This window comes from Syngnathoides biaculeatus, chromosome 19, assembly GCF_019802595.1.
Source record: "Syngnathoides biaculeatus isolate LvHL_M chromosome 19, ASM1980259v1, whole genome shotgun sequence".
NCBI classification, from domain to species: Eukaryota; Metazoa; Chordata; class Actinopteri; order Syngnathiformes; family Syngnathidae; genus Syngnathoides; species Syngnathoides biaculeatus.
Window position 1 is genome coordinate 9,881,873 of NC_084658.1, and position 27,886 is coordinate 9,909,758.

At 43.9% G+C, this 27,886-nt stretch overlaps 1 protein-coding gene across 3 annotated transcripts in view; it reads left to right on the plus strand.

Annotated features, from left to right (window-relative positions):
* svila (supervillin a) overlaps window positions 1–15,061 on the plus strand; it is a 65,867-nt gene extending 50,806 nt beyond the window's left edge. For all 3 annotated transcript variants that reach the window (XM_061805152.1, XM_061805151.1, XM_061805153.1), the window contains 23 exons: window positions 247–379; window positions 1,851–1,901; window positions 3,582–3,747; window positions 3,941–4,021; window positions 4,729–4,815; window positions 5,296–5,470; window positions 5,539–5,711; window positions 6,716–6,871; window positions 7,848–7,984; window positions 8,447–8,594; window positions 8,672–8,817; window positions 8,915–9,090; window positions 9,244–9,397; window positions 9,482–9,761; window positions 9,862–10,016; window positions 10,088–10,193; window positions 10,784–10,991; window positions 11,092–11,225; window positions 11,445–11,600; window positions 11,695–11,838; window positions 11,966–12,087; window positions 12,328–12,483; window positions 14,328–15,061. In XM_061805152.1, the coding sequence (XP_061661136.1) occupies window positions 247–379; window positions 1,851–1,901; window positions 3,582–3,747; window positions 3,941–4,021; window positions 4,729–4,815; window positions 5,296–5,470; window positions 5,539–5,711; window positions 6,716–6,871; window positions 7,848–7,984; window positions 8,447–8,594; window positions 8,672–8,817; window positions 8,915–9,090; window positions 9,244–9,397; window positions 9,482–9,761; window positions 9,862–10,016; window positions 10,088–10,193; window positions 10,784–10,991; window positions 11,092–11,225; window positions 11,445–11,600; window positions 11,695–11,838; window positions 11,966–12,087; window positions 12,328–12,483; window positions 14,328–14,414 (3,331 nt within the window). In that variant the 3' untranslated portion in view covers window positions 14,415–15,061. The remainder of the gene's footprint in view (window positions 1–246; window positions 380–1,850; window positions 1,902–3,581; window positions 3,748–3,940; window positions 4,022–4,728; window positions 4,816–5,295; window positions 5,471–5,538; window positions 5,712–6,715; window positions 6,872–7,847; window positions 7,985–8,446; window positions 8,595–8,671; window positions 8,818–8,914; window positions 9,091–9,243; window positions 9,398–9,481; window positions 9,762–9,861; window positions 10,017–10,087; window positions 10,194–10,783; window positions 10,992–11,091; window positions 11,226–11,444; window positions 11,601–11,694; window positions 11,839–11,965; window positions 12,088–12,327; window positions 12,484–14,327) is intronic.
* Window positions 15,062–27,886: the final 12,825 nt, after the last annotated feature.

The window sequence follows — 27,886 nt, forward strand, 5'->3', positions numbered from 1 at the left end:
TATTCTAATAGTGGGGGCATTTTTATGGAATTGATAAGCTTGTTTTTCCATTTCTCAAAGTAAAAGGAGCTTGAATCCATCACAGTTGAATGTTAGCTCAGTTGAGAAATGATTCCTGGGGGGCTTTCAGCATAGGCTCTCTTTGTCTGCATTTGAATTTTCCTAACTTTTGAAGACTTAGATGATGAGCTGGAGGTCAAATCCCGCTGTTGTTTTCTTCTCTCTCTCACACACACGCACACACAGGGTGGCGTTGTTGAGGAAAAGTGGCGAGGACGACTGGAGGAACCGGATCAATAAGAAGCAGGATGCAGTGAAGGTTGCTGTGGGCGAGCAGCACGCTCACTTGTGGGAGGTGGAGGAGACCTTCAAGAAGAAGGTAACCACATCACATTTACACACAAATTTTGGTGGCTTCTGTGTGGATCATTCTAGAAGGGATGCATTGACTTTGGCAGTCCACCCCCCCCTCTTTTTTTATACAATCAGATAATTTTGGGGGTTTTCAAGTGAAGAATTCTAAGCCCACGTGACTGCAATGCGGAACTAATGTGGGAGGCTCAGTCGCCCCGCAGTGTTTACATTTCCTGTTGAGCAGTTCTAATTGAATATTTCTTATTGAATGTTTACAGGCTTTCTTCATGTACAGTAATTTTAAATAAGAGATGTGAAATAAATGTTCTTTTTAGACATCTAAACGGAGACATTGCATATCATCCATGTTTCTTTTTTTCTGTCTCTCTCACTGAGTTTAACTCTGTTTGAACTTTCCCTAATTTTCTCCAGTCATGGAAATAGAAAAGTGTGACATCCAAATTAGCTTCACATTTTTTTCCTTTCTTTGTGATATTTTCGTGTTGAGCGTTTCTGACTAAAATGATCTGAAGAGCAAAAACAAACTGAGGGTAAAAATAACGCTACAAAAACTGTTGTGTATGTACACTTCCATGATTACTTCATAAATTGTTTTAATTGGCCCTTTTTCACAGCAGTCAATATGACTAATAAAGCATGAGCTAGGGGGAATTTAAGAGGGTGTGCACACTTCTGCAACCACTTTATCAAAGTCGGTTATTTTTACTTTTCCTCTCTTGTACAGATGTACACATTAATGGTTTATTAAATAATACAATAGGATATAAGTGATCAGGGGTGTGTAGATTTTTTTATATCCACTGTATGAGTATCCATGCTGTTTTGTCATTCCATATTTCTTTCCGCTCTCATGCACGGCACTTGGAAACCGTGATTCCTTTTTGTTTTGATTTAGTGTTATTGAAAAATAAACCCCCATTGTGTCTCGCATGTGCGTTGCGTGTGTGTGTTGGCGCGGTGCGTGTGGGTGTGTTTTTAAAGGGCGTGTGTGTTTATGTGCGAGGACACGCGTACACAAACCTCTCTGTTTAGTTTAGCGTCGAGCGGCTCCAGAACTTAATCTGTTTTGGCTCGCTTCATCGGAGTGTGTTCAGCTCCTCCCCACGCCTCTGCCAACGTAGTTTTATTTATTTATTTATTTATTTATTTATTTATTTTTGCTGATCACGTTTCTGCCGTGTTTGCTCTGGCGTCCACACGTCACACACGCTGTGTTTTCAATGTTTTTATCTTCTTTGCAACAAAATGTTTCATTGACCGAAACTGAAGTGAAGCTCTGAGGACATTTCAAAATGGCCAAACTTTTGCTGAACTCAAATATGAAATGTTGGTACATTAGGCTGTGGAACCTCTAAGGTTGAACACAAGCGGTCCAGGCCAATTGTCAACTTAAAAATGTACACGTGTGAGGGAAAAAAAAAAAAAAGACTGTTAATATTAAACTCAAATGCATTGTTGATGTGCCTCCCCTGTAGGGCGATGAAGAACTGATGATTGATGATCTTGCCGTGTCTGACCAACTATGGGTAAGGCCAGTTTTTTGCAAAGTAGTATCATTTACATTGAAGAAAATGAATATTTGAACACCCTGCTACATTGTAAGTTCTCCCACTTAGAAATCATGGAGGGGTCTGAAATTTTCATTACAGGTGCATGTCCACTGTGAGAGAGAGATCATCTAAAAAGAAAAATCCAGAAATCGCAGTGTATGATTTTTTTTTTTTTAAACAAATTATTTGTGTGGTACAGTTGCAAATAAGTATTTGAACACCTGTCTATCAGCTAGAATTCTAACCCTCAAAGACCTTTTAGTCAGCCTTTAAAAGTCCACCTCCACTCCGTGCACCTGTGTGAGGTTGTTAGCTGCATAAAGACACCTGTCCACCCAATACAATCAGTAAGACTCAAACTGTCCAAGGACACCAGAGACAAAATTGTACAACTCCACACGGCTGGAAAGGTCTATGGAGAAATTACCAAGCAGCTTGGTGAAAAAAGGTCCACTGTTGGAGCAATCATTAGAAAACGGAAGAAGCTAAACTTGACGGTCAATCTCAATCAGAGTGGAGCTCCATGCAAGATATCACCTCAGGAATCAGCCCAGGACTACACGACAGGACTTGGCCAATGACATGAAAAGAGCTGGGACCACCGTTTCCAAGGTGACTGCTGCTAATACACTAAGACGTCATGGTTTGGAATCATGCGTGTCACGTAAGGTTCCCCTGCATAAACCACCAGCACATGTCAAGGCCCGTCTTAAGTTTGCCAATGAACATTTGGATGATACAGAGGAGTCATGGGAGAAGGTTTTGTGGTCAGATGAGACCAAATGGAACTTTTTGATCATAATTCCACTAACCGTGTTTGGAGGAAGACGAATGATGATTTTCATCCCAAGAATACCATCCCTACTGTGAAGCATGGTGGTATCATGATTTGGGGGTGTTTTTCTGCACATGGGACAGGACAACTGCACTGTATTAAGGAGAGGATGACCGCGGTCATGTATTGTGAGATTTTGGGGTGCATGTCCACTGTGCTGTACTACTTCAGGGGGCAAATTTTCATTCGACCCGATGTTGCATTTCTTTTATTTAATGTGTCTTCATCTCGGTCATAGGACTCTCTCTTCACATGAAATATTGTTAAAAAGTTTTTGGGCTCTCAATATACAGTATTACCCAAAGTTAATGCTACAGCTTGTGGCTCATTCTGAATATTTAGCCATCATCATTCCGCAATCACTCTTCTTCCTCAAACTGTCTCGCTTTCTTCATTCCTTCTACTGGCTGCGAAGGCCCCCAAATTTCCCAAATCTATGCAGATGGATGACAGACACCCCTGGAGACGGAAGGTGACTTTAAATAATAATAATAAAAATGTGCACCACCCCTTCTTTTTGTCACCGAGTTCTCTACTGATGTGCACAAGCTTCTGCAGCTCCTCAGTCCCACTGTTTGATATAACAAATGTCTTTGGTTTCACCTCTTTTGATTGAATGAGTGACACTTGTTGTCAAGTGTAGAAAACACTAATTAAATTGACTCAGCTACCGGCACTTGCTTGGCTCCTGTGAGTGCGGTGAAATAATCCAGTTTTAATGGAAACACGCCATACGATACTCGAGAGAGTGATCAAACTACCCTGCAGGATTGTCCCTCGAGGTCACGTTTTTTTTTTTTTTTTGCTCTGTCTCGAACCAGAGAATCACTGAAGCCGCAATGGAGTCCCAGAGGATGGAGGCGCAGATGTCCATCCAGGAGAGGAAAGAGCAGATCGAGGCTCAAGAGGAGGCCTGGAAGTCCAAAGGTCACGGCGCCGCCAACGATTCCACCCAGTTCACTGTGGCCGCCCGCATGCTGAAGAAAGGTGAGAAGACGTGCATTTCTTTGTCTTTTTCACGTTTCAGTTCCCAGCCCTTTTCTTTGCTCGGGAGGCGCAACACAATTTAGTGCTGAGTTTTGCTCCTTTTAGTGTCCTTTTTAGCACTTCCATGGCTATTTTTACTTTGAAATTCTTTAATCTGTTTATTCAATTTGTTTTTTTCTTGTTCATTCATCAGGGTTGGCCTCGCCCGCTGCTCTGCAATCTTCATCACCAAAACCCAAGAACGGCAGCCTCGCCGTCTCCAAACCACAAGATGGTCAGTCCCCCCCCCCCCCAACCTTCGTTCACATCATTTCGTGCTGACATGAGTTCTTTTAAGATGTGAATTTGTGACGGATTTAACGGGCTATTTTTTTTTTTTTTGTACATACTATTAGTAATCCCTCAGGGTAAAGTTCGATTTACACTCTGCTGTGTTTTGTATTCATCTCTAACAGATATGGAGGAGATGAGCGATGTCGAAGGTTTCATTTCTTTTTTTTTTTTTCAACTTGTGTCGTCTGAAACAAACAAAATTACAAAAAAACACTAACATGTTTGCTGTGTTGGCTTTATCTTACCAGCCTGGGAGACCATCAGCTATTGGCGTAATAATAGAATGTTGATAAAAATTCTGTAAATGGTGTGAAATTACTTTTTTAATTGATCATTTCTTGAAGTAATTCAGGCATAAAGAGTGCACTACTATACTTGGCAACAATAGACGAAAATAAAACGGGACCTGTAGTAATGTCTAAATGGACAAACACGTTCAGCCACATACACTCTATAGAGAAATATTTAAATCCTATCAATCAATTAATCGTTCATGTGTAACTTCTTTTGACTAACATTTGGGCGCACGTATATGTGTTAAACGACAACGTACAGTAGTGGCTGCCCGCTGTGAGATGGGAATGCCGGATAAATGGAACAACGGCTTGAATTTCTGCGTCTGACAGCTGCGCTCCTGTTTTTGCGCAGACATCCAGGCCGGACCGGATCTGGACCTGGAGTCGGACAGGAAACTGGAAAAGCTCGAGTCGTTCCTCGGCAAGATCAATAGTAAAGGTCAGACCTCGGCCTGGTGTTCAAATAAAGAAAGCGTTTGTAGTATTTTTGCAGTTTGGCGGGGGGGGCTTGGTTTCCAACAGTGTACGGCCACAACAGGAGCTAAATTTGTACGCAAGTTGGACAGGATTTTTTTTTTTTTTTTGTATCCTGTTATCTGGAGTTTTCTTCTTCAACATACTCTCATAATGTTGGGAATATTTGGATTTCAGATCAAATTTCAAGTTGAACCCTTAATGAACAAAACCTTTTATGGAAATTTAATTTGATCTTCTCTATCCTTTTGAATGCCCATATCCACTTGTTCAATGTGTACTTGCTGGCGCATTGAACGTGCTTACTTTATGAATATGTTAGTGTAGAGATTTGCTGAATTTGAATTTGCAGTGTGAGAGCTTGGTGTTTAAAATAAAAGACTTTCTTAATATTTAATGATTGATTTTGTGATTCCGACGGGCCTTTGTGTTGCCGGCTCAATAGCGGCGCTCCCAGAAGCTAGCGTGACGGTGACGGAGAAGAAGGTTACAGAAGTTATGTCACTGGAAGATGAGACTTTTTCCAAGTTCTACCGCCCGGTGGAGGAGCTGCCGACCATCACCAGCAAGGTGGAGCTTGTTGACGACTTTGACGCCATCTTCGGGCCGCAGGTTCCGACGTAAGTGTCGCTGTTTGACATCATGACTAAAAATCACTAAAGTCCCAACAAGTGTGGCCTCTCCTTAGGCTGATGTCGGACATGGTGCAGCACAAGCGAGCGGTGCGCCCGACGCGTAACGTTCAAGCCTCTAAGAACCCTCTAAAGATGCTCGCTGCCAGAGAGGACATCAGACACGAGTACACTGAGCAGCGCCTCAACGTGGGCCTGCTCGAGAGCAGGAGGATGAAGGCTGAGAAAAGTGAGCACAATTAGAATGCGCCGAGGACGTGTGACTCCAAAGTCAGAATTGTGGAAGTATTTTATAGATTTTAACTACTACAAAACTGTCTGGATGGCCAAAATGTAAGTAGGAGAAATGTGGGCCATTGGTCATGTCGTGGTTCACTGACTTAAAAAAATATTTCTCTGATTGAGTCAGCTCCAGCCTCCCGCGACCTTAAACAGGATAAACGGTGGCTAATGGATAGACCGAGATATACCGCTGTGTCCTCTTCAGCGTATTCCAAAGTCTCTCAACGGGGTTGCGCTCCAGACTCGGCGGTAGCCAAGCCATGTGTAAAAAATGCTTTCTCATGCTTCGCGGAGCACTTTTTCACTATTTGAGCCCCGTGAATCCTGGCATTGTTGTCTTGGAAGACGCCCGTCCCACCAGCAAAGGGGCAAAAATGAGAAATAACGCTATGGATTGGAACGCCAGTTTCTCATCATGTGATCAGATGGCCTAAACAGTGATTGTCTGGTAGGAGGCATAATCCTCCCCTTATCCTGATGCAAATATTAGTCTAAGATAGCGTAAAATTAGTACTCCTCAGACCATGTGAGCCATCACTCACAAATCCATAATATTGTGATGTTTTAAAAACTCCCTGCTGACATGTATCGGAAAAAGGAAAGAGCTCAACAGACTCGAATCTCCCGGAGGACTTCAAATGACCAGCATCTGTTTCCTGCCATTGAACGAAGCAAGTCATCAGAAGATCGGGATTGTTTTTAAGCGACACGAACTGCTAAAGTTTGTTTTGAAAGTGTGACACCTCTCGTAATTTCCTCCTAGATCTCGCGACGGCGATAAATCAACTATGTCGAGTGGTCTAAATTTACTTGAGCCAGAGAGATACCTGACATGTGGGCACTTCAAGGTCATGCTCTCTTTCAGGGATCATATGTAATGATTTCAACTTGCATGTTTTCATGATGCGCGGCTATAAAGTGAGTGCACTTTGTGTGTTCTTCCCACCGCAGTGAACAAGAACTCCAGTTTGTCTGACGTTGCCTTGGCGGGTCTCGCCAGCAAAGAGAACTTCAGCAATGTGAACCTGCGCAGCGTGAACATCTCGGAGCAGATGTCCAACAATAGTGCAGTGCCCTACAAGAAACTGATGCTCTTGCAGGTCAAAGGTCAGTCACATGACATACACTCACAGGCAGATGTTTTCGGGGATCTTTGTTGACAAAACAAAATAATTGTGCAAAATTCTGCACGGTTGCAGACGATGAACTGCAACATAGAGAAGGAATCGTTTTCTTTGCTAGATTTTGGATCATGAGAGTTTTATGAAGTCTGCTGCATTCATCGCTGACGCAAGATCGAAAAACGAATAACTACCGTTTTGGAGGATGCTGGTTCAAGCGTAACCTTTGCAGAGGAACTCTTAAATAGCCAACAGACTATTTTAGCGTCGTTGCACCTCCTCCACGTGTCTGTTGGTGACAGCTGTGGTTCTAAATCCTTCTCCCCACGTCACGCCACGCCATCCTGCCCTGATCCACTCCTCTGCTCGGCCCCAGTGGATAATCTAGAACAAATCCACGAAAACCGGGGCTGCCGCTTTGTCAGTTGGTTGACGGCATTGTAGTTTAAGGTTAGCTGTTGCTGTAAAACTTTACACTGGTGGGGAAAATCCTACTATTTTGTCAACAAGGGTTGAATACAGGATGTCTGTGTAGATTCCCGGTCATCCAAATGTTTTTTTTTTTTTTTTTTTTTATGAGAACAGCTTGGGAAAGGCTATTTTCTGTGGAAGATTTTTGAAAAGTCCATAAATGCATGCTCGGTTGGGTTTGGTGTAGACGAACTTCAGCACATTGACCTAAATCTCATGAAACATCTTCGGGATGAATTAGAAAAGATGGTATTGTGTGCTTCTTATCTAACATTCATGATAACAAATTGAAAGCCTTTGTTGAAGTACATTAATATGCCATTTTTAGTTTAATTCACATTTTAGGAAAAATACATTATTCATAAAATGGTCCATACTGGTTTAAAAGTGGTACTGTATCTTGGAAAACTGGATATTTGTGTGGCTATTTAGAAAAGAGGCCGGCACCTAACGTCTGATTTAATATTCCGATAAATGTTTGTTTACATAAGGCCGCCGGCATATCCAGACCAGACTAGTGGAGCCAAGAGCGTCATCGCTGAACAGCGGCGACTGTTTCCTCCTCATCACTCCCCATCACTGCTTCCTCTGGACGGGAGAGTTTGCCAACGTCATCGAGAAGAACAAGGTGAGCCCCCATTGTGCATTTTGTGAACGCTCTCGTTTGGATCAACACAAATGTTGGAGCGTGTGTGTAGCGTTATGCCGGGAATGCATCGTTGTGCAGGATGGAAACATATTTCTGGCTAGGTTCGATTTTGTGTGTGTGTTTGTGTGTCAGCGGTGGCTCCAGGAAGCTGACACAAACGCAAAGACAAAGCCAGTTCCCGGCGCTCCTTCTCTCCCTCGGACTGGCCAAACAGACTGCTGACCTCAGTCTGACACTACACAAAAACTCGCAGCTTCCGATTTGGTTACAGTTCACAAACCTGTATATTGAAATAAACTTTGAGATTTTAGCATCTCATACCACCTAAATTTGATTAGTGATTCATCTCAAAGTCGTACAATACTGGACTAATTTTTGTTTTTTTTTTAAATCATTTTACTCCCTGCTCCGTTTGTCATGAGTGCATTTCTGCGCTTTCAGGCTTCAGAGTTGGGCAACTTCATCCAGAGCAAGAGAGATCTGGGTTGTCGCGCCGACTGCGTCCAGGTCATCGAGGAAGGCGTCAATGCTCACAGCCACGCTGCCAAGGAGTTCTGGAAGATCCTGGGAGGCCACTTGGGTTACCAGTGTAAGGGTTCAATTCCAAAGCTGATCCCCGTCTAAATGGCAGTTCCATTAAAGCCCGCATTGGCTGTCTATGCGTAGCAGCGGGAACACCCGATGAAGATGAACTTTACGAGGCCGCCATTGTGGAGACGAACTGTATTTACCGTCTCATCGACAATAAACTGGTGCCGGATGATGATTTTTGGGCCAAGATACCTCGCTGTTCCTTGCTCAAACCAAAGGAGGTCAGACATTTACAAGTCACGGAACCGAATGCGTTTCCGAGTGACTCTTCGGAACAAGCGTTTATGTTGGGATGGGGGAACTGTGTCGTCTGCGCAGGTTCTGGTTTTTGACTTTGGCAGCGAGATGTACATTTGGCATGGGAAGGAAGTGACGCTGGCTCAGAGGAAGGTGGCCTTCCAGCTGGCAAAACACCTGTGGAACGGAACTTTTGACTACACAAACTGCGACATCAACCCGCTGGATCCTGGAGAGTGCAACCCCCTCATTCCCAAGTACGGAAAGTTAACGCATGTTCCATCCATCGTGCAACAACACAGATGCGTCACGTTTGGCAAACAAAATGGCATTTGGTTTAGTTTTGAGATTTCAATGTAAAAACCTCTTCTATTTCTGTCATGGCTTAACTTGATCCATGACTACTTTAGGAAGGGCCAGGGGCGTCCGGACTGGGCGGTGTTTGGCAGACTGACTCATCACAACGAAACCACTCTGTTCAAAGAGAAGTTCTTGGACTGGAGTGATTCCAGGAAAACCCCCAGCCCCACTAGAAAGAGCAGCAACCACATCAATAACCAAAAGGTATCATAATGTTCCGCATAAGTGGTGATGTCATTGTAGCGTACGGTCCCCTCTCCTATACTCTTTGCTCCACTCGGATCCAAGGAGCAGCCCGCCCCAGATCAGCCCCAAGCGTACGACGCCGCCCTCATGATGCCCCTCCAGCAGGCGCCCGTCTGCACCGTTGTGGACGGCTTGAATGTCGGCCGGGGCTACGGTCTGGTGGAGGGGGACGACCGGCGCTGCTACGAGATCACCACGCTTGCCGTGGAGGTGTGGCACATCCTGGAGTTCGACTACAGCCGCCTGCCGCGCCAAAGCATCGGCCAGTTCCACGAGGGGGATACATATGTGGTCAAGTGGAAGTACATGGTCAGCACGGCAGGTCAGCACTCGAATATGCGGAAAATTTCCGCTGGAATCAAATGGAGTTTTCCACGATAACATCACCACAATATCTTTTATTTGCAACGTCCTCTTACCAGTTGGGAAACGCCAAAACCCGGAACAGCTGAAGACTGCGGGGCCCGGCAAAGAGAAATGCTGCTACTTCTTTTGGCAGGGTCGCAACTCCACAGTCAGCGAGAAAGGAACATCGGCGCTCATGACGGTTGAGTTGGATGAGGAAAGAGGAGCGCAGGTAAATGCGCTTGCTGTCCTCGCATCACTTTGAATTTTGCACGTTGAACACCTGCTAACGTTGCCTTCTAGATTCAAGTCCTGCAGGGAAAAGAACCCCCGTGTTTCCTGCAGTGCTTCAAAGGAAGGATGATCGTCCACGCGGGGAAGAGAGAAGAGGAGGAGGAAAACTCACAAAGTAAAATCCTAGAATCATTCACTAACCACGACTCCAATACAAAGATGTAGTCATATGACCATATTTTTAAATGTAATGTTCCACTAGCTATGGCAATCATTACTACATTTTATGTTTCTCAATCAGACAGTTCTCAACTACTATATCAACATTAATACATACCGTTGTCAGAAGAAATTAAGGTGGAGGTGGGACTCCATCAGGGATCCGCCCTGAGCCCCTTCCTGTTTGCGGTAGTAATGGATAGGCTGACAAATGAGGTTAGACTGGAGTCCCCTTGGACCGTGATGTTCGCAGATGATATTGTGATCTGCAGTGAAAGCAGGGCGCAGGTGGAGGAACAATTAGAAAGATGGAGGCACGCACTGGAAAGGAGAGGAATTAGGATTAGCTGAAGTAAAGCAGAGTATATGTGCGTGAATGAGAAGGGTGGTGGGGAAGAGTGAAGCTCCAGGGAGAAGAGATAGCGAGGGCGGCCGACTTCAAATACTTGGGGTCAACAATACAGAGCATTGGGCCAAGAGTGCGCCAACAGCTTTCCACAGCTCACCGGTTGAGCTTTTTCCTGCCTCGCTTCCCTTTCACCGCAGACGACTGGCGTCTGTACTGCGTGCGAGGGGAAGTGGAAGGGGAGAGCCACCTTGTGGAAGTGGTATGCCACTGCAGCAGTCTGCGCTCCAGAGTCTGCATGCTCCTGCTGAGCGTCAGCCAGTCCCTCATCTACCTGTGGCACGGCTGCAAGTCTCAGGCGCACACGCGGGAGGTGGCGCACACCGCCGCCGGCGCCATCAGAGACCAGTGAGTGGAAATGGAACCCGGAACGTGACATGATTGATTTTTTTTTTTGTGTGTTTTTTGTTCATTTTTTTCCCCCTTAACAGTTTTGCTTTTTGCTTAGCTGCCCCCTGGAGGCAGGCCTCCACAGCAGCAGCAAGGTGACCATCCGTGAATGCAACGAGGGAGCCGAACCGCCGGGATTCTGGGAGGCCCTTGGCAGGAGGGACAGGAAAGCGTATGACTGCATGCTGCAAGGTGTGCGATCTTTACCGTGCATCTTTTTTTTTATCACAATGACAGCCAGGAGAGCGCAGACCTCCGCCAAGGCCTAACGACCTACTTTTATCAGCCAACTTCGCCCGACTTCTGTATAACCCTGAAATTGTTATCAGATTAAATAAATACTCGCACTGATTTTGCATAATGCTGGTATGTTTAAGACAGATATTTTTATTTTTATTCTGCGGCCCTCAGACCCTGGCAGGTTCAACTTCACACCGCGTCTGTACCAGCTGAGCAGCAGTTCGGGGGACTTTGTAGCCGTAGAATTTCTCTACCCGGCCAGAGACACCCGGAAGGTTAACGCCATGCCCTTCCTGCAGGAGGACCTTTATTCTACCTCCCAACCAGGTACACTTTTGTATACAATTATGTAATAATCAGGTTTTAGTGTAATGTCACATTATCTTGTAAATACGCCGTCATCTCGTGTTCCCGCCCTCAGCTTTGTTCCTGGTGGATAATCACCACGAAGTGTACCTGTGGCAGGGTTGGTGGCCTCGGGACAGCGAGAGCACCGGCTCGGCCCGGATGCGCTGGGACTCGGACCGGAAGTGTGCAATGGAGACGGTGCTGCAGTACTGCGGAGGTATTCCGCTTCCTGCGTAGTCCTTTTTTGCATCGTGACGAAACGAAATTGACGAAAATGACTTCTCTGCTGTCACCATAAACGCCACATAAAAAGTAACGATCTGCAATTTTCTGGGATTCCACAGAGAAGAATCCGAAAAAGGCCCCCAAGGCGTATCTGATCCACGCCGGCCTGGAGCCCCTCACCTTCACCAACATGTTCCCCAGTTGGGAGCACCGGGAGGACATCGCTGAGATCACCGAGCGGGTGCGTGGGTGAAATGACATTATCTCGTCCCCGCGCCGCTATCCGATACGAGCCGGCTCAATGCTTGCAGGTCAAAACAGATCCGTATGCACAGAACTAATCTAAAGTGCAGGTCGGACCATGTGGAAACCATTATCACTCCTGATTTTCATAATTCGATTTATTAGCCGCCATTCGACTCTTCTGGTGCTTTTAGCTTTTGGCGTTATAATGTGCGCGCGCGCGTGTGTGTGTTGTCAGGAGGCCGAGGTGTGTAACCAGATCATCCTGGTGGAGGATGTGTTAGCCAGACTATGTCAGACCATGTACCCTCTAGAAGATCTCCTGGCCCGGCCGCTGCCCGAGGGCGTTGACCCCCTGCGGCTTGAGGTCTACCTCTCGGACCACGACTTCCAGGTAATAAACCTGCACTTAGAAAATGCTTTCCTTTAATACAACTACTCTTTTATACTGTATATTTTAATTTGGTTTCATGGTTTTAAAGTTTACTCGAGCTGGGTTGAAGTAAATTGGTTTACTTTAATCATACTTTTATACTTTAATATAGAAAATCAAATGACAACTGCATAATTAAAAATGTTTTTTTTTGCTCTGTTTTACATTTTACCTCTTCTGGTATATGCATTACTTTTAATAATAGCGACGATCATGTACAGTTCTCCAGGTGAGGGAGATGACATCGACAAAATATTTGGATCTTTAAGTAAGATACATATTTAAGTCACTGCTTTTGAAATTTATAAGTGGATGTCGTGTCATGGCGAGGTTCACCGAGCATTTCTTGTTGTATAGAAAACAAAATCAGATCAAGATAGTAGCCAAATAGCTTAGTTGGAAACACTGACAAGGATTTTGTAAATTACCTCCTCTCTGTGAGTAGCTAGGTCGTCAGTGTAAACAGTGCGAGTCAACAGTGATGGACTTTGAAATATGTGAGCAGGAAGAAACAAAACCAGACAAAAAAAAAAAAAAAAAAAGAAAAACTTGAGTTAGTTACAGTCAATTCAGGAGTGTGAATAGTGAAAATCTGGAGATTATTGACACCAACCCAGGAAGGTTTGCAATTGCTCATGGAAGGCTGCGGCAAAGCACCTTTTTTTTTTTTTTGGGACAATGATACGACCCAACTAAATAAAGCTCCTCTATGGAAGTAGATTAATGCCACCAGGATTTTAATTTGAAATGTAAAGTGATCACAAATTTAAGGAATAGTATTACTGCCACACCAAAAAAAAAAAAGTCGCTTTCCACATAATATGTGTAATTATCGACTTTATGCGTAATTATGTATAATTATGTGAAACGTGACTTTTTTTTTTTTTTTGGTGTGGCAGTAATACGCTTCTGTAAAAATGTGATCACTTTACATTTCAAATTCAAATCCTGGTGGCACTAATCTACTTCCATACTCCTCCCCTCATTGCAACATGAAGTCTTTGGCCACAAGATGACGCCAAATATTTTTACATTCGATCTGGCTTTGGGCTGAGTACAAAAGTAGATTTTTTTTTTTTTTTTAAACCAACTAAGTTGAGGATAGGTCCCCCACCCCCAAAACGTGCCAACTTGCAATTGCTGAACCGAGAGTCCAAAATATCTTTTTAAAATGATGAATTATGATCTCCCCCAGTCCAACTGATTCCTTCTCTAGACAAATCCATCAAACTAGGGAAAAAAAAAACCCCACCCCAAAAGACGCATGTTTGGCGTTTAATTTCAGCTGTGGATGAACAAATTGTCATAAATGGTGATGGATGGCATCATGTAGTGCTCCCCCCTCGCTTTCTGGAATATATGTTTTCATAAATACTGCGACCCTTCTGTCACTCTCTTATCGATTAGCTTTTCCCTCATCAGTCGTCCGTCATCCGTTGCAGGTTCATTTTTCATTTCGAGTTTGCGTCCTGTCTCCATCCTTTATTAAAAAAAATATATATATCTGTTGTTCATTCCACTCTCCAGGGCGTGGGGGCTTGTGGAATGGTGAGTGGCCAGAGATTAGCATGGCTCATCCTCACCTGACTTTTTACTCATTTTTTTTTCTTCCCGAGAACTAAAACATCCATTTTTGCACGTTAACTCATCATCTAGTGACTGGCGTGGACACCGAACTGACTCCGACATACGCTGCTCGAAAAAGTTGTGTGTGTGTGTGTGTGTGTGTGTGCGCGTGTTTCTTGTGGCCTCCCGTCGGGGTTCCTTTTAATCTGACCCTTATTTGTGTGCCGTCGTTCCCGTAGAAAGGTTTGGAGATGACGAGAGAAGACTACGCCAGTCTGCCCGTGTGGAAGCAGATGAACTTGAAGAAAAGCAAAGGGCTTTTCTAAACGGACAGAAATACCAGGAAAAGAAGCCTAACGGCGCTTTGCATGCGGGTTGCGAGGCTCCGGAGCAGGCCTCTCCCGAGTCGCCCCTCTCACGGAGGTGACTTGGACAGGTGAAGATGCGATATGTGCCAGCTTCTTATTTGTCTTTCCGAGCTTGCGTTTGTATAGTAAAATGGCGTCAGGGGTGGGGTGGGAGGGGGACTATTTTACATTGCGCATGTATGTACATATGATATGTAGTATTGATGGGACACAGTCAGTGCCCTCACATATGTCAGCCTCTTGTCTACATTTGACTTCTTTGCGCAAAGAATTTATATTTATATTCAAGTAGGGCAAAAACAAAGCTAATTAAAATTCCATGAATATGGAACAGTATTGTTTATTTTTCTTTTGTAATCGTCTGTTGCTGTACAGGTATAACTTTTTGCCATTTAACCATCCAAATAATGCAACTTTTACTATGCCTTTTTCGTTTTTTTAAATTAATGATTTGACTTGATCTGTTTGCGATAATGAAATGTACTTGATTCCTAAAACCTACACTGTAGTGCCTTTCCTTTGTGTACAGTTTATATACAGATCGCCTTTTGAGGACTTTTTGTGAGAAATGACTAATTGAAATAAACCTTGGATGTGGAAACGGATGTCATGTAACGTGTCGGCTTCGTCGGCTTTGAAATTTTAACACTCTAGTTTGTTGTGGGGAAAATTTGACCGTGCTTCTGTGTACACCGCATGTTATTTGCAATTGATGTGCAGCCGAGCCGGAGATTTAATTAAAATTTAGAGCATTTTGCTCTTAATTGGAGGGAAAAGGACATGCAACAATGACTTTGTAATTTAAGATGACAAAATAGTGGGGAAGAAAGCCCATAAAAAATAAAATCATGAAGTGTACTTTATTTTATTTTTTAAATCGGCTTTGATTTGTAAGTGCATTTTTCTGAACGACCACTAGACAGAAGCATTGTATCACATTTCACTCATTGGTTAAGACAACAAAAACGTAGTCAACTACCTTCTATCTGTCCTTTAACAGACTTTTGCACACCAGTGCAACAACTTTTGTATTATAATTTAGATTTAATTAAATTTTTAGATTTTTATTTTTTATTTTTCTATAGATTTTTAATTCAGTATTTTTAAATTTTTTTCCCATTATTATTGTTATTATTATTATTTGCATTCCACTACAAAAGCCCTCCTAACACTACCAGGTACTTGTACCACACTTTCAAAATGGATGTTCCTCCTCACCGCTTTATGGATATCAATTTAGTGTACTACTATGCTTCTTTTCTCCACGAGTAAAACAATTCAACTTTATTCTTACAGCACTTAAAAAAAAAAACAGCTGAGACAAAGTTATGTATATGAATAAAAATAATAATCCTAAAACAATAGTAAAGCGAATATTGCTTTTTAACAATAGGGAGGCGTTCACCAGGGGTGCGTTTCATCCCGGGAGGGCCCACAGATGGGAGGGTTGTTGGCTTCAAAGGGAGTGGTTGGCTGTTTGCTGTAGACAGGGGGTAAAGTGTCCATGACTGATTCTCATGTTGTCTTGTTGACCTCATCCCCAAATTTTGATTTAATTTAATGTTTAGATTGTTTTTAATTCAGTAATTTATTATTCCATTATTATTATTATTGTTCTTGTTAGTTGCATTCCACTACAAAAGCCGTCCTAACACTAACCGGTACTTGTATCACACTTACAAAATGGATGTTCCTCCTCACTGCTTTATGGATATCGATCCACTACTATGCTCTTTTTCTTCACGAGTAAAACAATTCAACTTTATTCATACAGCACTCCAAAAAAAAAAAAAAAAACAGCTGACACAAAAAAATGAAACATGAAAACCATTAATAAAAATGATACAAAAAAATAGTAAAGCAAATATTATTCAAGATACTGTGGTGACTTACAAGAGGGAGGCGTTCGCCAGGGGTGTGTTTCATCCAGGGAGGGGCAAGAGATGAGAGGGTTGTTGGCTTCAAAGGGAGTGGTTGGCTGTTTGCTGCAGAAAGACTACATTTATGCTGTATCTTTGGGGGTAAAGTGTCATAACTGATTCTCGTCTTATTGACCCCATCCCCACAATATAATCTTTAAAAACATTAGAGCAGTCAATGACATTGAAATATTAAAATTCAGCTTGGGCACTAGTAGTGGTGAAAAAAAAAACCCGTTATCTAGTCATTGTGGTCAGCGTTAATTGTTCTATTGTTACAGTGAATTGGCTTGTTTTTGAGAGCAAACAGCGTACCAGCACACGTGCCTTCCACCGAGTATCAAGAGCGGTGAAGAAGTGTTCAAAGGTCACCGCATACTTCCTCTCATTGTTCCACTCCGGCATGTGTAGGATTGAATTGTCCGCCTTCGTGTTCGCATCTCCGACGTTGTCAGTGTCAGCAGTTGGCCCGCGATGAGGAACAAGAGTAATTAGCGGGGAATGTTCCTGCAATCACGCAAGAACAATATACACAGCAGGTTTCAGTTGATGGAGCGCCTGCGCCGCTCATCCAACTGTTGCTTGGAGTCTTGCTCAATATTTGCACAAGCTTCCTGACGGCCTGTCTTGAAACGGCAACAAGAAAGAAGATGTTTGAGCGAAAAAGAAAAAAAAAAAGGCTTACGCTGTGTGGTGCTTGCTGTTTTTCATCATTCTGCTTTCTTCCATGCTCACTTGTTGGTTGCTCCCACTGCACATGTGACCTCCTGTGGCCTGCGAGGAGTTTGATGTGTGACATGGTGCGTATCCTCCCTCCTACTCCTCCACGCCCACTCAGGGCAGCTTGCTCCAACGACCCCCCCCCCTCCCCCCCTCCCCACACTCCTCCGTGTTATCTACCGGCCCATTTTGATTCCCGTCCAAGTTTCTGTGGACTGCGCTTACTGGCATCTCTTGGTACAATCCAATATTCAGGATGCAAATAAGGTACACAAATGCAATGTTGCAGAAAAACACGTGCAGTAAGCACCAGAAGTGCAGCACCGAGCATGTTACTTCATTCACCGTCGGTGACATAATAGCTTATAATAATATCTATATCGGCACCCTGTGATTGGCTGGCCAGGCGACCAATCCAAGGACAGGCGCCAGTTACGCACGAACAGAATGGGGACAAACAGTCTAGAAACAAGATGAAAGCAATACAATAAATGAATGCTTAATGGGGGGTGGCACGGTGGGTCAGCTGGTAAAGCGTTGGCCTCGCAGTTCCGAGGACCCGGGTTCGATCCCTGGCCCCACCTGTGTGGAGTTTGCATGTTGACCACCGTGCCTGCGTGGCTTTTCTCCGGGCATTCTGGTTTCCTCCCGCATCCCAAAAACATTAATGTGACGCTCTAAATTGTCCATAGGTGTGATTGTGAGTGCGGCTGTTTGTCTCGATGTGCCCTGCGATTAGCTGGCGACCAGTTCAGGGTTTACCCTGCGCCTCCTGCCCGTTGACAGCTGGGATAGGCTCCAGCGTTCCCCGCGACCCTCGTGAGGATAAGCGGCTAAGAAAATATTAGCGGCTTCTTTGGTCATTCTGTTGACACGTTTGCTTTTAGAGGTTCAGGTCAGTTTCTCAAGTTGGACGCAGATGCTCGAATGAGGCCCAGAAGCTGTCAGTTTCGTGCAGGGGGGAGAATAAAAAAAGCGAGAAGGTTGTAATCAGGAATATTTATTTAAGTGTAGTATGGCAGTTCATCCAAATTACAAAACGCATATTTCATCCATTTTTCTTCTCTTCAGTCTTCCTCCCCGCTGGCCTCTCACGGTTGCATTCCTGACTCGGCCGCTTTGCGAGCTCGCCTCACGTCTTTGTCTTCTGGTTCCGACACTATTTATCCCTTCTAAAAAAAAAGAAAAGAAAAAAAAAAGTTCTTCCTCGGACATCAACCAATAATCCCTTAAAATTTGACAGGCTGGCAATTATAACCTTGAATGCACTGAGAGGAATTGCATGAAAGTGCAAGCAATGCTAAAACCGTCAACTCCAGCATAATTGTGGTTTGGCGTTATCAAATTCACTTTTGCATCTTGTAGTACTTGGAAAAGTAATACAAAAGTACTACTTGGTCATGGGGGGGGTGAGATGTTATGGTGAAAATGCTAAAAATGTGTTTAACCCGCATTACTATTAATTACTGTATGTCTGCTTCTATTTGTGTGTGTAGTACTCGCATATATATACATATATGCATGTACTGAAGCAGATATCACTAATACTGTGATACCTGCTCATAAGTCTCCAGGTACCACAGTACTGGTGAACGAGGCCCAGCGCTCTTGACTGTGACCTTGGCCGAGCTACGACGAGAGAGTTTGGAGCTCGTTAGCCTCGATCTAACGCGGTGGAAAGGTGAAACTAATGTGTGTGATTAATTATTAGATTATGCAAAGAGCAATTAAAATATCAGTCAATATTTACCGGGCCATATGCCGAGGGCACATTGGCGCCTTGGCTCACCTGTGAATTCTATCGCGCCAAGCTAGGGGCGAGCGGCGCCCTTTGGCAGCTCCCGCGCTAATGCTCTTAACCATCTGCCGACGCTCGTCGTAAAATAATGTTTTGTTTATGATAACGGTGTTAATTCAGCGGGCTTAGGTGCAAAGTGGCACATTGGGGCTTTTGTGTCATTTATTCGCCGGCATTTGCATTTTTGGCGGCGTGCCGGGCCGCCGTCTTCCCCTCTTTTTGCTCTCGTCGTCGCGCAGAACGGGACAAGTCGTGAACAAAGCGTGTCCAAATAAGGCTTAAGCGCATATTATTCTGCATGTTGTGTTTGCATTTTTCCCCACTTTCTATTTATGCGTGGATTATCACTCGCTCGCGGCGTCACAATGCAGGTACGCTTTTGCTCTCTTCTTCTCTTTCGTCTTTGGGTTGGCAACGCTCTAAGCTGCAGACTTCCTGTCCAAAGTCGAAGAAACCCACATCAAAGAGAGTGCGCCCAAGATGGCTTATGGGAAATGAATTTCAAGAAAGAATACTTTTTTTTCCTTTTTTTTTTTTCTCCGGTGCCCTGGGCTCTTAGTGGTAAGCTTTGCTTGTTAACCCAGATTTAGATCGCTACTGTGATGAAGGCCATAAAAGTGGTGTGGATTTATTTTATGTGGAGCGCAGCCACGTGCCTCGGGTCCGCTCAGCTCGCCGCTGCGCTCCTCGCCGTTGTCCAATTTCAGCCTCGGACGGTCTCTTTTCAAGCCGGACGCAGTCACCAGGGGCTGCTCCTCTTTAGGAAAATGGGACCACACACTGCAACTCGAGCCGTACACATGTTTGGATTCACTTACGCACAAATTTACGGCGGACTTCAAAGTGTTCCGCTGCCACAGCTTTGATTAACATTCGGGAATATAGGAAACGAACAGGATTCAATGTTGAGCCGTGGCGGTTTTTATAAGAATAAAATTGGTGGGACAGCAACTATTTAGGTAGGCTGCATACCAGGAAAATGCTGTACTAACTCTTACTGTTGATGTGCTTTTTTAATACAGCGGGTGTTATGTTCCCCCCTGTAATAGGTGAAAATCTGTGATCTATAGAGACCATTTTGAAAATCTGAAACATTTTTTTTTAGTATTCCTCAGTGTTTCTTTGTACTGTCTTACATGCACACGTCTCTACATAAGTGGCGAATTGTTCTTGCCTTTTCCCACGGCACCACTTTTTTTTGGGGGGGGCAAGAGAACGGTCACACTGCCCCAACGCCACTTCCGAGTTGAATATTTGTCGATTTGAGGTGCTGCGCAACCACTGCATTCCGTTGTCATGCTCACGCAGCGCACACACAGTGAATGAGTTTGTTGACGGCGTGCTGCGCTCTGCTGAGGGGTGTGAAAAGGCCTGACACACAAACTAAATGTTAGCCTAAACTATATAATTTGGTCGAATAAAAGTCTGCGAGCTAAATGCCAACATATGATGCAAGACTCCTTATGGAAATTAGTGTAGATCAGGGGTTACCAACGCGGTGCCCGCGGGCAAATGGTAGCCCACAAGGACCATATAAGGCGCCCGCGAGGTATGCTATAAAAATACCATAGGCCACAAATTGTTACCGTTTGTGCTTTAAATTTTGAATCTGACTTGCTTAGGTGAATTAAAATTTTAAAACACCTGTAATGTCACCTACTGCAGTAAATTAAAACAAAAATATTTTGTGTGTGTTATGAACTGAGTCTGAAATTTGCCCCAAACAGGTCACGTAGCCCTTAATATGATTGGTGCTCATGAAGTAGCCCTCAGCCTCAAAAAGATTGCTGAGCCCTGGTGTAGATGTTATGTAACAAACATAAAAGCAGTAACCTACAGAATCAGATGGAACGAAACAATGGACCTTTCCGACTGGCGATCCTCAGCTGCACCCAAAGCTACAGTTGCCATTTCCCACAAGCTTCCAAAACGGCAAGTGAACAGAACAGGTTTGAAGTGGATTCTCTATCGCGTATTCCCGGTTACATTGCGGAATGTTTTTTTTTTTGCCAAATGCGGCAGACTTGTCCGAGAGGGTTCAACAGAGAGGTCTCAACTATTTCACGCAGGGATATGGACACGGAATTAAGATTTTGGACGGAGCAGGACGCAATGTCAGAGTTACAGCGAAACGTTGGCGATCGATGCAAAAACGTTTGACGCCTCACAAACTTCGTATTGAAATCCAGCAGGATAAAATAGTGGAATCGTACTGCGCATGTAAAGCAGGGTGGGTACTTTTTTTACTTGACAAACTCAAACAAGTTACTTCTCCCTCACTTACCTTGGAACATACAGCCTTGTATTTGTTGATATTGTCCACACTTAGGTGTACCTGCGCTCTTCCACGAGCCTTATTCCATCGTAGACACTTCGTCAACTGTGTTTTAGGCTTTGGAAAATTAATCAACTGGGCCCCTTGTAACCTAGAAGGATATCTTTCATCAGAATTGCACGTTCCCCAAGCGCATCTGAGGACCATTTTCTTCGTAACATTAAGTTTCCCAAGCGCACGCTACTGACAACCAGCATTGCTCGTGGGACAACATGGCGGCAGGGGCGTGTCAAGCCAGGGGTTAAGACAACGCCGCTGTCTGATTGGCTATTATTGTAAAAGTGATTGACAGGTCGGAAAGGTCCATTAGAGGTTCCGCTTTGCATTCAGTCACCTTGTAAGACTGAAAAAAAAGTTATTTCAATTTAATTTGAGCTTTTACATTGGTTATCTTATACAATAAAGTGCTGTTTTTCTTTACCACAAACAACTAAAAATTGCATTTTTTTCCAGGGGTGGAAAGCTTTATGGTCGCATGCCATTTTGATTCCTTTCAACTTACAATGTATAAATTTAGTTGCGAGTTTGGCCACAGAATAAATCAAAAATGTAAGTCAAGGTCCCATTGTATGTGCAAACTAAAGCCTTTGGACCAGTGTCAAGCGACGGCCGGCCCACCCACCACCACCTGGCATCAGTGGCACATCTGATCCTCTAATCAGAACCACCAAACCACACTCCCTCATACCTCCTGTCCCTCCATCCAACCTGCCCCCATCCTGTGGCCCAGCCCCAGGCCTGGAGAGCAGACTCGTTGAAGGCTTGCGGAGCGCAGGGCGAGGTGGGGGGGGGGGGGGGAGTCTGGCGTCATGGGCTGCTTACCAGGTGGGCGATGATGAAGGCAGACAACATGCCGGGTGGTGGTGGTGGCGGTGGTGAAGATGTGGGGGAGCGGTTGACTTTAATTGCATTACCGCCTCCGTGGCATGAAGGGTTGCGTTTTCCATTTCACAATTTACTGCAGACATGTTTGCCTGCTGGACTGCTCGACCTCAAAGTGGATTTTGCAAAGTTGGAAGAGTTTACTTATGTCATTTCAAAAATACGCAGCTTGACATCAAACATTTCAGAGAAAATGGAGAGGGGGGGGGCCACTTTTTTTTTTTTTAAATAATTTGAGACGCATAACAAAACAAAAACATAAAGAGGTGTAACCAAGAGGAGAGAGTGACTCAGCCTCGGGGCACTCTCTCCCGCTCGCCTTTGTTTGGTCAAAAACGCAAGCGAAGCAGGGGAAACACACAAAACACGGCTCCTCTCTTTACTTTGAGTTTAAAAAAAAAAAAAACGACGCCTGTCATCTAGCGCCAAGTGCTCTCGGTGATGAGGACACAAGCATAAATACACTTCCGTTGCTGTTATGGCAGAGATCACCCTCGGGTGGTGAGCGGGCTCATTTAAGCCCCCCTTGACCTATAAATGCATGCACACGCACACACACACACACACACACACACACACACACACACACACACACACGCTATAACTGGAGGGAAAGTGGCATTGTGTAAACAGCAGGCTGCTGTCTGAAGCACAATTATTAACTAATGCGAGAGGCTAACAAGGACTCACCTGGATTATTTCATACTAGGCAGAACATGTACAATTGAAATATCGAATGTAATTGTGTTTATATTTAAAATTCTAATGTTCAGTCAACCCAAGGAGGCCGGACAGAATCTTCTGAGCCAAATGTCAGACGTGAGCGGGTGCCTTTTCTGACAGATCTCGCAGTCTAGGTATTAACAATCAATCTATCACCAACAGCCATTTCAGGGTTAAACTCCTGAGCCCCTTCAAAGCACCTCCACCCACCCCCCCTTTAAACCTGATCTTGATCGTGGTCTCTAACCTTAGCTTCACCGCAACCTCATTGCTTTTCCTTCCACGCTTCCAGCTCTCTGTGCTCGCTGGCTCCTCGTCCTCGCCGGCGCTCCAGACTTCTGCTGCCATTGGTTTAATGGGGCCAGAACTCATAAAAATATATTTTCATATCTGAAAAGTCCCACCGTCTATGAAAATGATTCAAGCCCCAACTTTGACAACTGACTTTAGTGTGAAGCAGATGCAGGGGGGTGGAGGGGGTGTTTCACACTCTCGTTCAAGAATGCAGTAAATCAAGAGCAGAAGATGGCCGACGATATCGATTTCTGCACAGAACTGGATACCCACTCGGGTCTCAACCATGACCTGTGGACAGAGTCTATTGTATCTCATCTAGGGCCTACAACTATTAATCCTCTAAGCAACAATCTTCAATCCCAACTTGGTGTTGTAGCTCCCGTTTGCTTTATGACCACTTACTAAGCACTCATTCAGCCAAAATGATGCAAGCCAAAGCAATCCGCTGAGTGTGGCCGCTGTTTGTCGCATTCCCATTTACCAGATAGCCGTGATCCTGCCTTGTCAGCTTTTAGGAGCTAATCAGCGAGAAGGGTGGAAATAAATGCAGAGTTGGACCCGAGATACAAAAAAAGAGGACGTTACTCATTTTAATAGTGTTTGAAGACCTTTGTGAGGATTGTGTTTCGCGATGTTATCGCAGTGGTGATGTCATTGTTGTCAGGCAAACAACTGTGGCTGGCCAGCAGACGATCTTTTTCTCATGCGGGGATGTCCCTGCCCCTTTTTAATAACTGTGAACAAGATCTATCTATCGATCAATCGATTGAACTTGTCCAAGACTTAGCTGCTTATCACGGGAAAATACATTCCACAGCCACCCGCAATTCTTGAAAGTCTGCGATATACCAATATAAAATTGTTTTAACATAATTTGCCTTCCACCACACACTTTAAACACATTTAAACTGATTGAATCACTCCTAAACTTATTAAAACGTTTCAAAAACCGTATTGCTTCAAGGTAGTTCTCAGTCTATAGAGCTCGTGCATGTGACGTCACAGTTTGCACGCCGCCATATTGCCGGTCAAACGTAGCAGTTCTGCACTGTGGGAGCTGTTGAACCAGAGCAGATTTTTCAAATTGCCCAAGACCTGTTGTGCTATTGGTTGTCACAACAGACGAGACAGATATTCAAAGAGGATCATTCTATGGAATACCAGCTGAAAAGACAAGAAAAGATCGATGGATTTCGGCAATTAAACAGGATGGATGGTGCCCAACCAAATACACACGACTGTGTACCAATCGCTTCATTTAAGGTAAGAATTATTCTTCTCGATCTCAAATTACCAAGAAGTATCATATAATGCCTACTTGGCTCAATTGAGTTCAATACGTATTGGGAAAAAAAAACGTGTCTGTCGCAGAGGTTTACGGAGGTTAAGTGTGGCCGCAATCGCTTCCGTGTACGTTCTGTGGAGATGATGATTTTTTTTCCAATGCGAGTTGGTGTAAAACCAGGCCTCACTTATTTAAATATTGGTATTTGTATTGAATACTAGCTGAAAACATTGTTTTCTCCCCATTGAGAACAGATCAGGGAAGGAAGTATTTGTATGCATCCAAACTTTTATACGCTTTTAAACTTTTCCGTGTAACTCTTGACGACTTACTCAGCAGATACATGTGTAGATCCAGTTGTCCAAGACAAGTGGAAGCAGGTTAACGGTCCACTATCTTATCGGTGAAAACATCGACTTCGGCATTAAATACAGGTCTAATTTTTCCACCTACCTTTGTTTTTTACCTTCTAAGTGTCTAATGATATCGGACAAGACTCTGGGTGTAAGACATATTTTAGTGTTGTCTCCAACCAACTTAGCATTGAACAATGCTTAGCTTGACCGGCAATAAAAAAAAAAGTCACATGATTTTATGACGTAGGTGCATGAGCTCAATTCCAGATTCTTCAAATCAGTGGCAAAAAGTGATCATATCTTTTTTTTGTCACTCCCAATTGAATCTTTCTTTAAAAAAAAAAACACTGCTGCATGAAACAAAACAAATGTAAACATTCTCCTAGCTTATTGGTAACATATAAAGCAAAACACCACAGGGTGGCTAACAGAAATTAACATACCTGTTACAGTAATTATAAACTATAACAACTATAAACCTTGGGACTACACCGAAGGCACCGAATTTTAAAGTCGGACTTGCCTATATAATGTACAAACCTATTAAAAAACAATCATGTAAAAATCTGTGTCATAGCAGCCTGCAGGGGAACGCTGTAACACGGCGCCGAAGTAAACAAACTTGACAAATATCCATGCGTGTTGAAATGTGAAAACAAATTATATTAAACGTGACTGTTTAGAGCGACTGCCTCGCAGTTCTGAGGACAGCTGTCTAAATCCCAGCACCGCCTGCCTGGGTTTCTCCCACCTCCCAAAGACGTGCACAAATTGAAGTCTCTAAATTGCCCGTAGGTGAGAATTTGAGTGTGAACGGTGGTTTGTTTCTATCTGTCGTGCGATTAGCTGTACCCCGCCTCCTGCCCGAAGTTAGCTGGCATTGGCTCCAGCACTCCCACGACCCTTGTGAGGATAAGCGTCAGGGAAAATGGATGGATGAAAAAAGCGAAGGCCTCAGGGAGAAGCAGGTCAGTGCGTTGCCAAATTCAGCGTCATTCTTGTCAAACTCATCCTCCGCTTTATTGGTATATTTACATCTGTAAAAACCTGAGGGATGGAATAACCACGAAAGCAAACAATTCTTGTGTTTTCTCTGGCTGAGGGATGCTCTTCAAAGGGAAGAAGAGGGGGAAAAGATGAAGAAAGAAAGAAAGAGAGAGGGGAAGAAAGAAAACAAATGTGTCGGCTTCTCTTGTACAGAGAGGCGTCAGATGCGGTGGTGGGGAGCCTGGAGCGCCTTCTCGTGCCAACACGTCCACATGTCATCTCGGTTTAGGCACACCTTGGAGAATGTGACCTCTTTCCAACAAGCTCGGCCTGGCAGGAGGTCCGGCCCGGGATTGTTGTTAACCTGCATGCGTGCAAATGGGTGAGTCACCGCATGGTTGCCAAGTGTGCGTTTGCTTGCACTTTTGTTTTTGTTTTTTTTTGCAGCTTGATGACGTTTGTTCTGGCATTTGGAGCAATCGCAGGGTCCTGCTGCAGAAAAACTCTTTACATGGTGTTAAACGCAGCGTCGTCGTGGGCCACGTCGTTGTTACAGTGCTGTGAAAAAGTATTCAAATTCTTTGATTTTTGCAGTTTCCTCACTTTAAGATCATCAAAGAAATGCAAACATCAGACAGATATAATCCAACTGATCATAAAATATTGTTTTTAAATGGTAATGGTAAAAAAATACTCTTCAAATAAGTCTTTCACATCTCTATGGAGATTATTTGACATTTATTTATTATTTGAATCCAACAAAAATGGAGGGATTTCAACTGTGAACAACATTTTTAAGGTTGTTCCATTGCATTTTAATCGGATTCAAGTCTGGACTTTGATTAGACCAGGGGTGCCCAGCCTTTTTTTTACCCCAAGACCTACTTTTCAAGCAGCCAGCCTCTCGCGATTGATTAGGGATGGGGGTCCGGGGGGGAAGGGGGCGGGGCTGACGTCTTTTTTTTTTGTTTTTATAATGACCAATGATGAAATAGAATGACCATGTCACAAAGATCTACACACTACGAAAATGCAAAATATATTTATTTTAAAGTATGTTGAGGATTCTATATATGTAAATGTATGTATGAAAGTTATACGTTTTTGTCTTTACTGCAGCATCCATACTCATAAAATAGGGGGGAACTCGCTGACTAGCGTGTTTTCCTGTACTGTCGTTGTTTGCACATGCGCAGTGAGGTAAAGGTCAGAAAAATACGGCCATTTGATCGCGATCGACGCATTGAGAGCCCCTGGACTAAACCAATCAAAAACCTTCATTTTGTTTTTTCAGGCCATTCAAAAATTGACTTGGTGGTATTGCAATCTTCATCCAGATGTTCGTCTAAAATGAAAAGAACAATACCATTTAGCAGAAAACATGAAACAGACACTTTTTTTTCACCTTACTGCAGGGGTGTCAAACTCATTTTTGGCCACATTGTACTTACAGTTTCCCTGAGAGGGCTGATATGACTGTGAAATCATAAAAACCTTTAATCGCCTTATCATATTTACACATGATATTAATGAACTAGGTTTGGAATCATAAATCAAGTCTACTGTTGATGATTGGTAACACAAAAATGCTTGGACTATCTCAACGTTGTCATTTATGATATGACAATTTGAAATTTTGGTACAGATTTGAAGAAATATCATTGTAGTTGATGCCCGTGATTTGCCTTGCAGGCCGGATGAACTTGTCTGGCAGGCCGGATCCGGCCCCCATGCCTTGAGTTTGACACATGTGACTTACTGGATTACATAAAATAATGCGACGGGCCCTTGAGCCTCGAGTTTGACATTGGTGGAGCATTTAGTAGTACGTACTCATGACACTTGCTCAGAAGCAAAGGTGGCATGAAAGAACACTGCGCCTGTGGTCGAATTCCCCCAGGGAAGCCAATGTCTGAATTAGCTTTTTTTTTTTTTTTTTTTTTTTACAGTGCTGGATTTAAGATGGCAGCTTAGCAGCAAGGGGGCATCCACGATGGCCCGAGGCGTGTTGAGAGTTGTACCGAAGACGGGGGGGCCAAGCAGAAAGGCATTCACCTGTGTAGAAAAGAAATAAGCAAAGCACAGACACAGCACAATCCTCCTTCCTGCCTGCCATTTGGCCTCCGGC